This window comes from Mastomys coucha, unplaced genomic scaffold (assembly GCF_008632895.1).
Source record: "Mastomys coucha isolate ucsf_1 unplaced genomic scaffold, UCSF_Mcou_1 pScaffold7, whole genome shotgun sequence".
In the NCBI taxonomy this organism is placed as follows: Eukaryota; Metazoa; Chordata; class Mammalia; order Rodentia; family Muridae; genus Mastomys; species Mastomys coucha.
In genome coordinates this window covers 419,079-434,064 of record NW_022196913.1, presented here as the reverse complement: position 1 = coordinate 434,064, position 14,986 = coordinate 419,079, and the positions used below count along the sequence as shown (strand labels likewise).

General features: G+C 41.5%; 1 protein-coding gene across 2 annotated transcripts; it reads left to right on the top strand.

Annotated features, from left to right (window-relative positions):
* The first annotated feature begins 1,343 nt into the window (after positions 1 to 1,343).
* Meig1 (meiosis/spermiogenesis associated 1) lies at positions 1,344 to 14,633 on the top strand. Of its 2 annotated transcripts, none has more exons than XM_031359535.1 (3): positions 1,344 to 1,595; positions 11,617 to 11,783; positions 14,418 to 14,633. In XM_031359535.1, exons 2-3 carry the CDS (start codon positions 11,646 to 11,648, stop codon positions 14,544 to 14,546), a joined length of 267 nt encoding a protein of 88 aa, XP_031215395.1. In that variant the 5' UTR covers positions 1,344 to 1,595; positions 11,617 to 11,645; the 3' UTR covers positions 14,547 to 14,633. The 2 variants fall into 2 exon arrangements, with proteins under 2 accessions (XP_031215395.1, XP_031215394.1); XM_031359534.1 differs by lacking the exon at positions 1,344 to 1,595 and adding an exon at positions 4,718 to 5,010.
* Positions 14,634 to 14,986: the final 353 nt, after the last annotated feature.

The window sequence follows — 14,986 nt, the reverse complement described above, 5'->3', positions numbered from 1 at the left end:
AGGGCTGGCTGGTCATGGAGAGTCACGTTCCTGCCAGAAAGCAAGAAATGATACCAAAAGTGTTTGTTGCACGATGCAAATCTTCTCGCATCTGTGGAGGAACCAAGGCAGGAAATGAAACACAGCGGAGAATGGAGGCCAGAGAGCTTCCCTTTTCTTAACCATATTGCCTTGCATTTCCACAGATCTATTGAAGATGGAGTTCTTTTCACTTTTTTAAAATGTTCTCCCAATTTGTATTTTATGGGATAACGACGAGGATTGGATGAGTCATTGCCTCTGACTCTTGGTTAATAGATTCCGTTGGTAGTTGCTCCCTCTTCTGTACATAAGCTAACTATATTTTGAAGGCTACAATTCAGACATAGATTCTTAGAGAGGAAAAAGAAGTAAAGATTCCATTGATCTGCTGGTCTCCAGTAATCATTGGAGCTGTATTTTGAGGAATTCAGAAGGATATATAAAGAGACAGAAGGAGAGGATTGGGGGGGGGGGGGCCGTGGGAAAGTGTGTAGTAATCGTATTAAGATCCACCAAAGACTTGGTCAGTGGCATTTATTGTCTCCTTCCTAGCAAGTTCTCCTCAGACACTCAGCACTGTTGATCAACTGGAACCTCCAAACCCTGCTATGCAGAATACTTTGGCAAGCTTTGTGGAGGTGGACAGGAAAACTGAAAAGAAGCAGTGTGTGCAAAAACTGACCCACTGGGTTCAGTACTGTGGAGAGATTAGAATGTTGCAGATCCAGAGGCAAATTATCATATCCTGAGTTAGTTCTAGCCCTTGGGAATAGCCATTCCTTGTCCGTCTCTGTTGGAACTAACATCTTATGACTTACAGATGAAAACCTTTTGGAATCTATTAGTTTAGCAGACCACTATTTTCCCCCAACGCAAAAGCTAAGAATGTCATCAGATAGCATCTTGGGCCTATAGAAAAGTGTCCTCATCTTTGCTGTATCCGCCTCTCTCATGTACACTATATTTTAAATATAATTTGACTTATGACATTCTTCTATAAAACTGTGAAACTCTTTCCTTGTTGGAATATGGAATTTAGGATGGCCCAAATCTTTGTTCCAGCCCCAATGTTATTAAAAATGGCCCCAGAATAAATTTTCTTTTCCCCTTTAAGATGAGGTTTCTCTGTCCACAGTGGTTACACAGCTAACTCTGATGTGCCCTCAGAGTTCACCACATTTGAAAAACCACAAAGTTGAAGAATATGGCAAAGAACATTTTCACAGAGATAGAAGGGATCACAAGGAATTAATGAGGCCAGGAGTAAGTTCTGAGCAGAGGGATCAGAATGCCGTAGTCAGAGAACATCTGGCTATTCTTGCAGTCATAATGCCCGGTTCTGTTCACATTCAGATTTTCATGAAGAGAAAGCAGGGAAGAAGGGAAGTAAAGGGAAGTGCTCTAGACATATGCACCAACTTATACATTCCACCACAGTAGTACTGGTAAAGCCTTGACTTTTCCTAGACTATGGGAGGATAATTGCTGTGGATGGGTTGTCTATACAGGACAATAAATTCTGCACTGAGTCTGGTCGTCTACAGAATTTCTCAGAAGTTGGAGCTCCTCCAGAGGCAAGGCAAACTAAGATTCATAGTTTTATTTACTTGTTCACTTCTTTTCTCTTTACAATGTATACAGAAGGAAATAATTGTGAGAATCAAGTTACCATTGTAAGCAATACGCATACTTGTATTCTTATGACTGAACATTTTCTGTTTGAGACCCCTTTTCCTTTGAGAAGTTTTACACAACACTGGACACATAAGTATATAAAACAGGCATACAAATAAAAAAGTTGATGATAATAAGTCCTAAAAAGATCTATTTAAAAATAAGTCTTTGATATACATATATTTAAAAAACAAGTTTGTCTACTAATGGATGTGCAAGCCTGTTTTCTTTTTACAGAAAGAATGAAATCTTGACAGTATTTAGTGCTTCAGGATGCAGAATAACTAGCATTTTTTAGAGTTGATTGATACTAATTTTTTTAAAGTTGATTTATTTATTTCATGTATATGAGTACACTGTAGCTGTCTTCAGACACATCAGAAGAGACCCCATTACAGATGGTTGCGAGCCACCATGTGGTCACTGGGAATCGAACTCAAGACCTTAGGAAGAGCAGTCCATGTTCTTAACTGTTGAGCCATCTCTCCAGTCCGATTGATACAAATTTTATAATCATCTGTGCTCAGACACAATATAGGACAACAAACAAAATGGCGGATGGATATTTACAACCATTTCAGAAATTGTTGAAAATTCTGTTCTATTTTCAAGCAAATTTGATTTTGCTTGTTTGTTTTGCATTTTGTTTTTGTTTGTTGAAGTAAGGTTTCTCTATGTAGCTCTGGCTATCCTGGGCATTGCTCTGTAGACCAGGTTGGCCTCAAACTCAGATCTGCCTGCCCCTGCCTCCAGAATGCTGAGCTCAAAAGCATGTACCACCATGCCCAGCAATTTGATTTTTTTTATAAAGCTCAAATCAGCATCTTAAAGGACAATCTTGGAAATTAAACATTCCAACACAATACAATCCATTCATATATTAATTTCAATACTTACGTGCTGAAGGATAATGGTAGGGATATGTTGTCTTTGCTTTCCATAACTAAGCCATTGTTTCTATGTAAGAAAAAAATGCATGTACAGCAAAAATAATGTAGTTCTTTAAGGTACTTCAAGCAGTGTTTGTCAGTATTGTGTGCCATGACAGCTTGTGTAATGTGGAGTGTGTGCTTTGTGTTTAAAAGTGAGTCTGGCAGGTGTGATGGCACAATCTTTGATCCTAGCACTGGGGAGGGAGAGGTGGGGTGGATATAATTGAAGGACTTTGTGTAGGACTGGAGAGACTCCTTAGTAGTTAAGACTTTGTACTGTTCTTGCAGAGACACCAACTTCGGTTGTCACCTGTCATTCTAGTCTCAGGGGATCCAACACCCTTGGCCTGCATAAGCATCTGTACACAGGTGCACATACCCACTGAGACACAGACATGGGCATGCATGTACAAGAACACAGCACACGCGTGCACACGTGTGCACATACACACATAGACTTTTAAAAAAGGTTCCTTGTTTACATGCATGAAATCTGTATGTAGGATACTATGGAGATTTCAGGTAAGGAGGCAAAAAGCCCACTGCCCTACTCTAGGAAATCTGACAATCAAAACTCACTTACTTGTTCAACAAATATTCATCTGCTCTCTATTATGTTACAGCTCCTGACCTGAACACTAAGCCGTAGTGTGAAGTAGTCAAAGAACCCTGTTCACAGAATGCCTATCTAGTAAAATGTGTTACCAGCACTTGGGTAGTTCTAGATGCTGTCCGAAGTGTTCTGTGCTTGGTATTTCTGTCTCGTAGCAGCCCTGGCAGGCAGGTTCTTAGTGGTTACCTTGCTATGTAAATTTCACAAGGTGGTGTTGTCAGTAAGCAGAGTCCAGACTTCAGTTCAAGGCCACTGTGTTCTGAAGCGCCTCCCTCAGAGCTACCTCGCCTTTCCTGCTCATAGCATCTGGGCAGCAGCGGCGGCAATGTGAGGGTGAAGTATATTTCCCCACTCTAAGAATGCTGCATTCACACTTACTGCACGCTAGGAGCTGTTCAGCTAGATATGGATGGAGCAAAGTGACGCAGGATTACAGAGGAAGACAACCAACTTGTAAGAGTTGTATGGAAATTTCATGGCTTTACTGGCCTTATAAACCTCTGAAGCTTTTGTTGTCTTCTTGGTTGTTTGTTTGTTTGTTTACTGTGGATAAAATGGAAAGCTATTACAGGGTCACAGTCCAAGCCCAAGATTGACATAATCTGATTTAGGTTTTAAGTGGCTTGTGCTGACTGTTGTGGAAGAGAACAAGCTATGGGGGTGGGGATCGAGGTTGGGAATTAGTGTGGTGGCTTACAGATGGCTTTTTGGACTTGTGTGGGAGCTATTAAAGCCAAAAGGTCTTGCTGATGGATGGAATAATAGAAATAGAGGATTGTGGGTAACAGCTAGTCAATGGGGAAATGTGGAAGTAGAGTTTCCTTTGTATGGAAATGGAATATAAATTGTTTAGACAGGTCTAAATTTCAGAGATACATCTTGTCGAAGGAAATTAAAGTTATAGATCCATCTTTTTTTTTTAACTTAAAACCTCTTTTTTTTTTTAACTTAAAACCGCTTAATGACACCTTTAACTAGAACTTTGCAGAATGTAATCTGTAAAAAATATGGCTTGCGTTTAACAACTAGCTCACGAAATCCCTGCATTGTTAACTACTGGTTCTGGGGCTTCTCAAAGACCTGGCGTTGTCCTTTTCCCTTTCACCCTCGATTTATTATTAGACAATCATCAAGGCTCTCAACTCACCGATCTTGAATCTCTTTTCACCGAAATAGGTGATATATTAACTATCAGTTTGGATACTAATGGGCAAATAAACCTAGAGATTGTATTTCCTTTAGTGATTACCAGACACCATGCTGGATGGATTCCTGGCGTCCAAACACACTATGTTATCTTCTATCAGTATTCAGAACCTGTACGATCCCTCTTCTCTCAAACTCTTAGTACAGCGAACAGCAGCAAACAGCGCCCACCCGAGGATTCCCTCGGCAGAGAACTCGGACGTCTTTGCCCAGCCTAGCCCTGGCGCATGCGCACAGAGACCCAGAAGCGGGAGGCGGGGCCAGAGAAAACTGCGCTTGGCTCGCTCCCTCGGGCCGGCCGGGCGGCGTCCCTGCGTTGCTAGGAGACGCGCCGGTTGTACCGGCTGCAGCAGTTGGCCTCTGGCTGTCTCAGCCCAAGATCCCGAGTGGAGAACACGAGCACCGCTGCACCCTCCTGCGAGGCCCGCTGAACGAGGGTAACCGCGCATAGCGGGAGCCGGACCTAAGCGGATGCGCAGCGAGGACCCGGGCCCTGACCGCCGCGCCCCGGGCTCGGCCCCGCCCCAGGAGCTCAGGGCCCGCCCCTTCCGCCCGGCCGCCCTGGTACCTGAGTTTTTTTTTTCTCTTTCTTTTAGGGCGGATCTCCTTCACGGATGGATCCGCTACCCTGCTAAGTTTTCCGCCTCCCCAAGTTGGCTACTGTGTAGCCATATGATGCTAGGGTTCAGAGGATTGTCTCTAGTTCAGCTTCTTCCGGGCAGACCGTACCTTACAGACATAGTGATTTATGGCAAAAAGAAAGTGGTTTTGGCAGACAGCACGCTAGCTGTGAGACCCCTTTTACGGAGTGGCTTTACACAAGGCACACCTAGACGTTGGACAGATCGGAAGGGAGAGCTTGGGGGCGGGAGGCACTTTCGTCTTTAAAACAAACACCCGGTGGGTGTGAGGACTGTGTTCAGAAAAAGATGTTCGGACCCAATGTGAGAAGTGAGTTCAGAATACAGTCCTAGTATGTTCCTTATCTCGACCAAGGTTTACATGTAGTTTAAAAAAGGGGTCCTGCCACCTGCTAGGAGCACTAATAATGATATAAGGTGAGGAATTGGGGGTTGGATAATTAGGCATGTTATCTAATTTCGGGGTTACAAGGCAAATGCTTCAGCGACCGCACGCTGGGCTCAGCCCACCCATTCCAAATACACCAATTAAGGAGACAATGACACGACGTGAAAAGTAGAGAAAGAGATAATTAACGTGGCACACTAGTGACGGTAATAAGGAAAAAGGTTCGGGGACCCCAGGTTTGTGTTTAGGGTGCTGATATAAGCTTTAGAGGAAGAAACTAAACGGCATGAAAGACCCAGGCTGTAGTGCCCTCTGCCCCTATGGTATCAACTCTGATGCTGCAAGGCACCTGGTGGAAATCTAAGATTTCTCAAATTCTTGGCTCCCTTAAATCTTCAGCTTTGGTGAGATAGTTTAGATAGACAGACCGTGATTGGATGGTTACCATCCCTGTGCAGTTAGGCATTCCTCTGACCCAAAGTAAAAAGGTTAGGTAAGACCAAGGCAAAGGAAGCCTCCTATTAGTTACCCTGTGGGCCCAAATGAAGAGTTTCTGAGCTGCGTTTTTGTAGCGGTTTCTGAATAGCTGTTTGAAGGAAGAGAGCTTGAGGTAGCTGACACCATCATAGGTGACTACTGTTACAGTAGAACTTAATGTCAGGGACTTAAGATGGATGGGATATTTTTTCAGTACACACATAACCCTTAATAGTGCATAATGAAATTCAGTTTCTAAAAAGTAGACATTCAAGCATTGCCATTTCCTGTTTTTAGTGGTACACATATGTGTGATAGAAATTAAGGGTGTTTTATTGTATAATTTTATTTAGAGAGTAAAAATTAATGAAAAAGTTATATCTTTCACAAAAGATTGAGAATTCTCTTTTTCTGGAAAACAGATTAAATATTGAAGTATCAATATTTTTATATTGTTTAGATCTTATGCCATTAAGGTTAGTCTTGTTTTGCAGTTATGAATTTTAAAACATTTCAAATTCACCCATTCATTATAAAAGGCAATAACATAAAAAGATTTTTTAAAAAGACTTCACTAAAGAATTTGAGGGAATGGCCATTTTAAAGAAGTGTCATGCCTGACCATTAGCCAGAGAAGAAGACAACTAATAATGGCCCCCAACTTACTGGTATATATTGATACCAGCATCCCATAAAACCAGGTGTGATACAAACATCTGAAATCCCAGTTCTAGGGGATGAAGCCAGGAGGATCAGAAGTTCAAGTTCATCCTCAGGGAGTTCAAGACCCTGTTTAGACAATATGAAACCCTGTGTCAAAGTCTGTACACAAATCTCCTGCCTGGAATTTTACAAATCAAGTCTCTAGCATAATAATAATGCCCATGGGTAAGATTCTCACCGTTCACTGTAGGCACTAGTTTTTCATTCTTCCTGGGTTTTTTGTTTTTGTTTTTGTTTTTGTGCAACCCGTTCAGACTATTAGCTCTAAATTCAGCTACACCAACCAATCCAGAAGCAGTGATGAGCACCCTTATCAGAAAGAGGTTCCAGCAGCACAGCCAGGGCTGGCCTTGCCCACGGTTTTCAGCTTCGCATTCCGAGATGAGCCTCTGCCTCCTGAAGTCTCTGGAGCTCTTTGCCCATTAGCTCCCTCCATACACTATAAGTTTAGCAGGAGTTGGTGCAGCAGACTTGCACTGACGCTGAGGCTCATCTGCACAGGCTCCTCAATTGTGACTTTCTTACTCATCTGTCTGTAACCTGCCAATGGGATGTGTTGAAGGAGTTCGAGAAGATTCCACTGAATTGAAGAAGAATATGATAAAAATACCTTGGTGGAGACTCAAAAACCACTTCCTGAAGCGTCGAGTGTGGTGGGATGCACACCAGTCTTGCTGAACTCCTTCACTGCCCAGACCACCCAGTGCAGACCTGCTTCCGTCCCAGCATGCTAGGTCAATAACTCCGCCACAGTTTGTGCAGTTTTAATGGTTTTAGGGATGTTTGGCTTTGGCTCAGTTCCTGGGTGCTGACTTTCACTACCTTGTGCAGACCTGGGACTTGAAGATCTTAGAGAAGGAATGGAATACAGTCTAATGCTGTAGATGCCTTCAGTTTCAGTGTACCTTTATACATACATGTAATAAAGAAAGCAGTGATTCAAGCAAGGTCATTTGAGTTCAGAAAAACATGATCAGAAAATCGTGTAAATAAACAAGAGTAAGCACATAAGTTTATGTAAATAAACAGAGCAGCCCTTTCCCAGAACTATTTCAGGACAGAGCAATTTAAACACAATTGCCTGGCATGTAGTATAGATTATGTCTGGGAAGGCATGAAAGCATGGCAGAAGGCCATGTCCAGATTCAGGTACATTGAGGACAACACTTCAGCATATGTTTTCATCAGATTGGGTTCTATAGCTATGTCCCAACACCCAGGAAGTTGTCTTATAAATTGAATGCAATTGTTTGTCACTGAAGGAGGCACAGATAAACAGATCTTATAAACTGAATGTAAAAATTTAACACAGGAGGCATGAAATCAGGTCCAAGAACAATCCAGGGAACACAATGTGCCTGATGTAAAAGGCCCTCTGTCTTTTTTCCTGGAGCTTCTCTCTCAGTTCCAAGGCATGGCTCACCATGTGACATTCTTTTGAGTGTGTTCTGACATTCCCCACCCCCCTTTTTTTTATATCACACACACACACATTTTACACACGTTTATGTTTTTAAAGCCAGCGTGGTAGATAAAGTTGATTGCTTTATGGCATTTATTCTTGTTTGGAGTCATCGACACCCTAAGAACAGCATGAAGTGATATGAATAACTACCACAGTCATAATGCATTTGCCAATTATATTGGTAAGAACGTGAGACAGGCAGGTTAGGACAGAGCAGGGTGATGGCTTCTGCAGATTTTTGAAGTAAAATTCTTATCTTTAGGACTGGCAGAACTAGTAGTCTACTAAATAATACAATCTGATAGTTTTCCCTCCAAGTCATAAATAGGTCAGACCCAGGGATTGAGAGTAGATGGCTATCAAGCACCCACGGATGCTCCCAGATGACTGAGTCTGCAGATCTCCAGCACAAGTAGCTTCAGGGAACTTCAGTTCACAGGGCTCACTTCATTTTTGGTTCTCATTGTTTTTAATAGCTAGAAAGAGTAAAATTTGCATCATAGCATAGTTGCCGCAGGTACTAAATTTACTTTTTCCGCTACAGTGAGATTCACATTCAATTTTCAAATGTCTGATTGTGTCTTTAAGGTGGGAGGGTACTCCTACTTAGAAAAACAGTAATGTCCTGTAACTTCAACTGAAGGTAGTGTCTTCCTCCTCTTTCATAACAGTATTTCTATATGCATAGCTAACTTAACAGCTTAACCTCAAAGGGACGTGGCGCCCCTGGCGTGACCCTCAGGAGAATATTTCTGAATGATACAAACAAGTCAAAGTATTTTGTTATACATCAAACAGCTAAGCCTAGAGTAAGCATGGTGGGGAAGCAAACTGAGCCCTGTGACCCTGCCTGCCCTGAGGCGGGGAAAAATGCTTTATCTGCAGAAGCACAAGAGCCGTTCAGCCACTAACTCCCTCTTTAGAAAAACACGGCAATTCTGAGTATTCTAAAAGGTTTTATTATTGTATATTGTTTCTAATGAAGTATTCATGCGTGTCTGAGTCCCAAGTACAACTGAGCGCAGCACCCAAGGGGCCAGCAGAGGGCGGTGATGATGATCGGGAGCACTTGCTATGTGCAGAGAAAGGAAGCCTTCTGTAAGGACTATTAAAAACTTGTAACCCCTGAGCCACTCTCTAGCCACTTGACTGGTTATGTTTTGTTTTGTTTTGTGTTTGAGACAAAGGACCCTACTATGTAGCTCTGGCTGTCCTGGATGGAACTCCCTATGTGGAGCAGCAGGCCTTGAACTCACAAAGATTTGTCTCTGCCCCACAATTGCTGGGTTTAAATATACACACCACTACACCCAGTTTGAATGTATTTTTAGTATAGTGACTCCACCCTTTTCTTTCTTGTGATTCTTCACATCATATTTTCATATATGTAATTCATCTTTCTTATATAAGGAGGTTAACCAAGCTCTACAGCATATGTCTAACGCACTTGTTAGTCATAGCTAGTGGGTAGTATACTGATGATGTGAGGGGCTTCACAATGAAATGAAGGGAATTACAAAACAAGAAACTGGCTGTTTTGTCAGGCTTTCCAAAATCCTTACAATGCTGTAACAATGAAATCAATAAAATACAACACGAGCCTGAATCAAGATCAACTGAGAGGCAAAAGTTTAAAACCCACATGCCAACAAAAACCTTCATTTTCTCTAATCTAACCAAAGTGCGTGTCAATTTGCACACTGGAAAAAAATTTCAAAAGCAATACTAATGATTTGTCTGGCATGTCACTGATTTCATCAGAATTGGAATTATACAACTCATTTCATTTAAATTAATTTAAATCTGGAGCTAAGCCAAAGGTTGTTCTACTCATTCTATTTGCAAATAGAATGTAAACAGCTTTCTATTTAGGATGTAATAGTGTAAGAAATGTAACAAAAGTCTAGAGACTATAGGAGGAGCTTAGGCAAATACTTTCCTAGGCCAATCGTTTATACTTGTGTGTGACTGATACTCAGAGCTAAGCCAAGGGCTCTGCCTCCTGATGGTTTCTCTCTCTTTTATTAACTGTGAGAAGAGACTTGTAGGCTACATTTTTCACACTGAGGAAATATTCAAGGAAATGCAGCAAGTCTGTATTGTTTTCCTTTTCCTATTTTTCCCTCCACAAAAGTAAATTTAATGCATTTGTAAAGGCATCTGTTATGAGTCTGCTCATACACTCCTGATTTATTGTATGTTTGGGAGAATGATCATCCAGTGGCAAGGAGGGATATTTCTAATTGATGAAAGGATGATTTTTATCTTTTCTATCATTGCATTTTAATGTTTTTATTGGCATTTTAAATAAATTCACCTAATGAGAATTTGTTACAGTCAATGAAAAATACATAAATTCCCTTCTGGGAACTTATTTATGAACTGACAAACTTCTTTATGTTTTAGACAAAAGATACAGGTTTAAAGAAGGGATTCAAGCAATCATGGAGAAAACTCTGGGTTGAATATTTTTTGTAACAAAATAGGTATTTGAGAAAAACAAATATAAGACAATATCTTTGAAAAGCTAGCTGTGGTGTTGGGCATGTAGCTCAATGGTATAATATTTGCTAAGCTAGCACTTAAAAGGTCTCTAGTTCAACCCCAGTGATCAGGGTGAAAAGTCAGCAGTAGAAGTTTGGTAAGAGGATAATTAATGTGAACTAGACTTGAATAGCTGAATGTCCTAGGCCAGCAGTAACCACTTGGGTCATTAAGTCAATGATCTAACACAACAGCCAAGCAACGAGTGTGGGATGTGTGCAGTTGTCTTCCCATTTGGCCTACCAGAGGACAGTGTAACACTGTGACCAAAGAAAATAGGTTACGATGTCCTCAGAAACCTAAAAGTAGATGGGGTGTCTCAGGAGCAAGAAAGGGAATTGAAAGAGAAGAGTGTCTACTCTTTTGATTTGTAAGCAGCCCAGGATGTCCTTACCCTGGATCCTGCTGCCTTGACCTCCCGTCCATCACCATACCTTAATGAGAATGATTGTCTTCACATTCTTTTTTTAAAGGAGGGATGAGTAGGAGGAAGAGAGTGAGAATATAAATCAATGGAATAATGGTAGAATATTTTGACAATATATTGAGCAGATAGAAATGACAGTATGTTTTCTTAAATGTACACTATCTACTGCTCAGCCTCAGAATGGGAACATTAGAACACTACTAATTAACTCCAAATGCACTTTTATTTGATGATGAAATTAACTATTCTCTGTGTATCTTGTGTATCTTCCAAGGTTTAGAAGTAGTTTAGGTGTATCGGTTTGTTTCCCCAAAATAACAGTATTGGAAATGAATGTTAAAATGTGAAGTGTTCACTCTGAGGTTCTCTGTTTCACTCTCTCTCTCTCTCTCTCTCTCTCTCTCTCTCTCTCTCTCTCTCTCTCTCTCTCATTTTTGTTCATTCTAAAGGTCTTGAAAACTATAATCATTGTGTTACCTATTAATATTGTTCTAACTTCTTTCAGAAATAATTGCTAATAAAGCCTCTGTAGCCATGGCTACTTCTGACGTGAAACCAAAATCAATAAGTCGTGCCAAGAAATGGTCAGAGGAAATAGAAAATCTGTACAGATTTCAACAAGCAGGATATCGGGATGAAATTGAATATAAACAAGTGAAACAAGTTGCCATGGTAAACTTTACTGCTTTTTATATGTAAGCTGATAAACCCATTTGTTTTGATAAACATTTTGCTTTTGATAAGCATTCTTGGATAGTGAAATGTATTTTAATGACAGTAACAAAACGTAACTGAAGGGAGTTCTCTGACAACCTTCATTTGAAGAGAGGGAAATTAAAGCCTATGCAGGTAGTCTGCAAAATGTGGTCCCTCGGCTGGGCACACTCATACTCACTGACCTTGGTTGGGCGCACACACAAGTCTTTGCAATGTGGTCCCTTGGCTGGGCACACTCACTCTTACTGAACTACAGAGTTCTCACACACATGAGTCTTTCTCATAGACCATGAAAACAGTCTTTTTTCTTACTCTGGGAGCTCTATTATCACATGCTCAGTTTGTAGTGAAATGTCATTTCCCCTCTGCATATCTGGACTGAATTAGAAAAGAGCTACATATATTATTTTCTTCTTTTCCTTTTTTTTTTTCAGTTGTTTTGTTTTTGTTTTGTTTTGTTTCTTGAGATAAGATCCCACTCTGTTGCCAAAGCTGGCCTTGAATTCAGTACATGGATGAGAGCCTTAAATTTGGATTGGTCTTCCTACCATTGCTTCCCAAGCACTGGGATTACAGATGCAAGCATCCTATCCACTGTAGCTACACCTACAATCAACTAATTTTACATTAATGGATACCAAGCTACATTACTCACACCATTGGGTACCTCCGTACTTGACCATCTACCTGTCCTACCATGAATTTTTCCCTCCAGAATAACCTTCCAGTTGATGCTTATCAGGTGGCCTTGAAATGTTCTGAAGATCTAGTGCACTGTTTATAAACAACACAGTTGTCTTTGGAACCTGTAAGGAGATTAAGAAGCTATCCCAGCATCTTGAGGGCATTCCCCTGTCCTGCTGATAGCAGCTTTGACTTCAGTAACAGAAACATTTGCCATTTTCCTAGGGAAATGCCACGCTGGACCTGCCACACTGATCAGACGAGCGGGGGTCTGTTTCTAATGACACAGAAATAAGCCATGGGAGAGAAAATGTTAGATCCATGCCTAGTGGCCCATGCCTGAGGTCCCAGTGCTGTGTAGGCTGAGATAGGATATTAGGTTTGAGGGTCTCGGGCTTGGGCTACATAGGGAGAGTTTGTCTCAAAGACAGGTGAAAGGAACAGAGAAGAAAAAGGAAAAGAGGAATATTGGCAGAAAAAAACAGACACAGTTCCCCAAGCAGCGGGCACCATCTTTTCCCATTGCAAGCTGTGATTTATAAGAGCAACGTGAGAAGGAACACTGCCACTCTGGAGTGGTAGTGGAGAAAAGGGCTTGATTTTTACAAAATCTGGTTTGGACTTTTGATAATGATAAGTTACATGGAACAAAATTCAGAAAGAAAATTTGTGCTAATAATATGAACACACTGGATCCTAAAATACATTGTGGTAAGTTATGAACCAAAGAGAAGTTATTTCTTGAGACTTGACAAGTTCCTAAAAGGGGACGTGTGCACACACACACACACACACACACACACACACACACACACACTGGGTCCGGAGATGAGGCTTAATTAGTAGACTGCTTGCCTAGCACACACAAAGCTGCCCTGCCCTGGGTTCTATTCCCAGCACCATTTAAACTGGGCATGCCGGTATATGTCTATAATTCCCAGTCAGAGGCAAGAAGATCAGAAGTCCAAGATCATCCTTGAGCAGTGTAGTGCAGACAGCAAATTACATGAAACACTGTCTGAAGCAAACCCACACAACAAACCCACCATACATCAACCTGGTCAAGAAAGCATAGCACTGAAACTGGAGAGAAAACAGAAAGAACATACAATTCATGGCACATGAGAGATCAAACACACCAGAGGAACGGAACAAAGAATAGCAGGGAGAAGAAAGGAGTTCAGGACTGCTTTCAAGTTTCCACCAACAATTGGGCTAAGTGTTGAACTTGAAGCTTGGTTGGAAATGCATAGCTGTCTCTTCAAGTCGAGCAGCTTCCTCCAGTCCAGTGGTTCTCAACCTTCCTAATGCTCCGACCCTCTAATACAGTTCCTCATGCTGTGGTGACCCCCAAGCATAAAATAATTTTCATTGCTACTTCATAACTATAACTTTGCTGTTATGAACTGTGAAGTAAACATCGATATTCAGGATATCTGACATTTGACCCCTGTGAAAGGGGTCTCGACCCACAGGTGGAGAACCTCTTTAGTCCATGCCTCTGAAGCCAATGATCCACAATAGCTGTCTGAGCAGGAGCCCTAGACTCACTCCCAGTGTGCCCCCTGGAGTTTTCAATTTAGAAATTACAGTGTTTTGAATCACTTAGAAACATAAGAACAATGAATTTTGATTTATTTGGCATATGTCTTGGCCATAGTGTAGACACTAAAACCTTGAAACTGGATTCTAAAGAGAAGCACTCAATTCGAGTGCTAAATACGAGTTCTCAGGACAAGGCTGGAAACTGAGGTTTGTGTTATGTGTGTACTTCATGCTTCAAGAGCGCAAGTGTTTTAAAATTTAATTGCGGATTTTCATTTTTGATGCAAGTTGTTTGATGGTGAAACAGGACATAGAATCACACCTGTGGAATTCATTTGTCTTCTCCTCCTTCTGGTGCAGGTTGACCGTTGGCCAGAGACAGGATACGTGAAGAAACTTCAGCGGAGGGACAATACTTTCTACTACTACAACAAACAGAGGGAGTGCGAGGACAAGGAGGTCCACAAAGTGAAGATTTACGCATACTGACCTTTTCGTTTCTTCGGCTTGGCAAAGCTACTTTAAGAATTGGTTGTTTACATTCTTCCATCATGTAAATGTCATTTTAAAAAACAATTCACTGTTCTGTCTTTAATTCATGGAATCTTACGCACTATAAACACCACGAAACCTTGAATTGGCCTGTCCTGTTCTGAAACTCTGCAGTTGCAGAGAACCTTAGACTCCCCCTCCCCCTCCTGCCCAGCACCCTTGTGTCTCCCTTGGGAAAGCAGCTTCTAACAGCTCCAGGAATTAGGCTGTGCATTTCACATCAGTGCTCCAGACAGGGCCTCCTCCTCGAATTTCTCTGCCTACAACAGTACTTGCACTTTTTGGCCTGGTGGTTTTGGTTTTGCCTCTCTGGTCCTTTGCCTCTTATTGGATGTACTGGAAATAGAAAGAATGAGGCACACCCTGGAGGAGCCCTC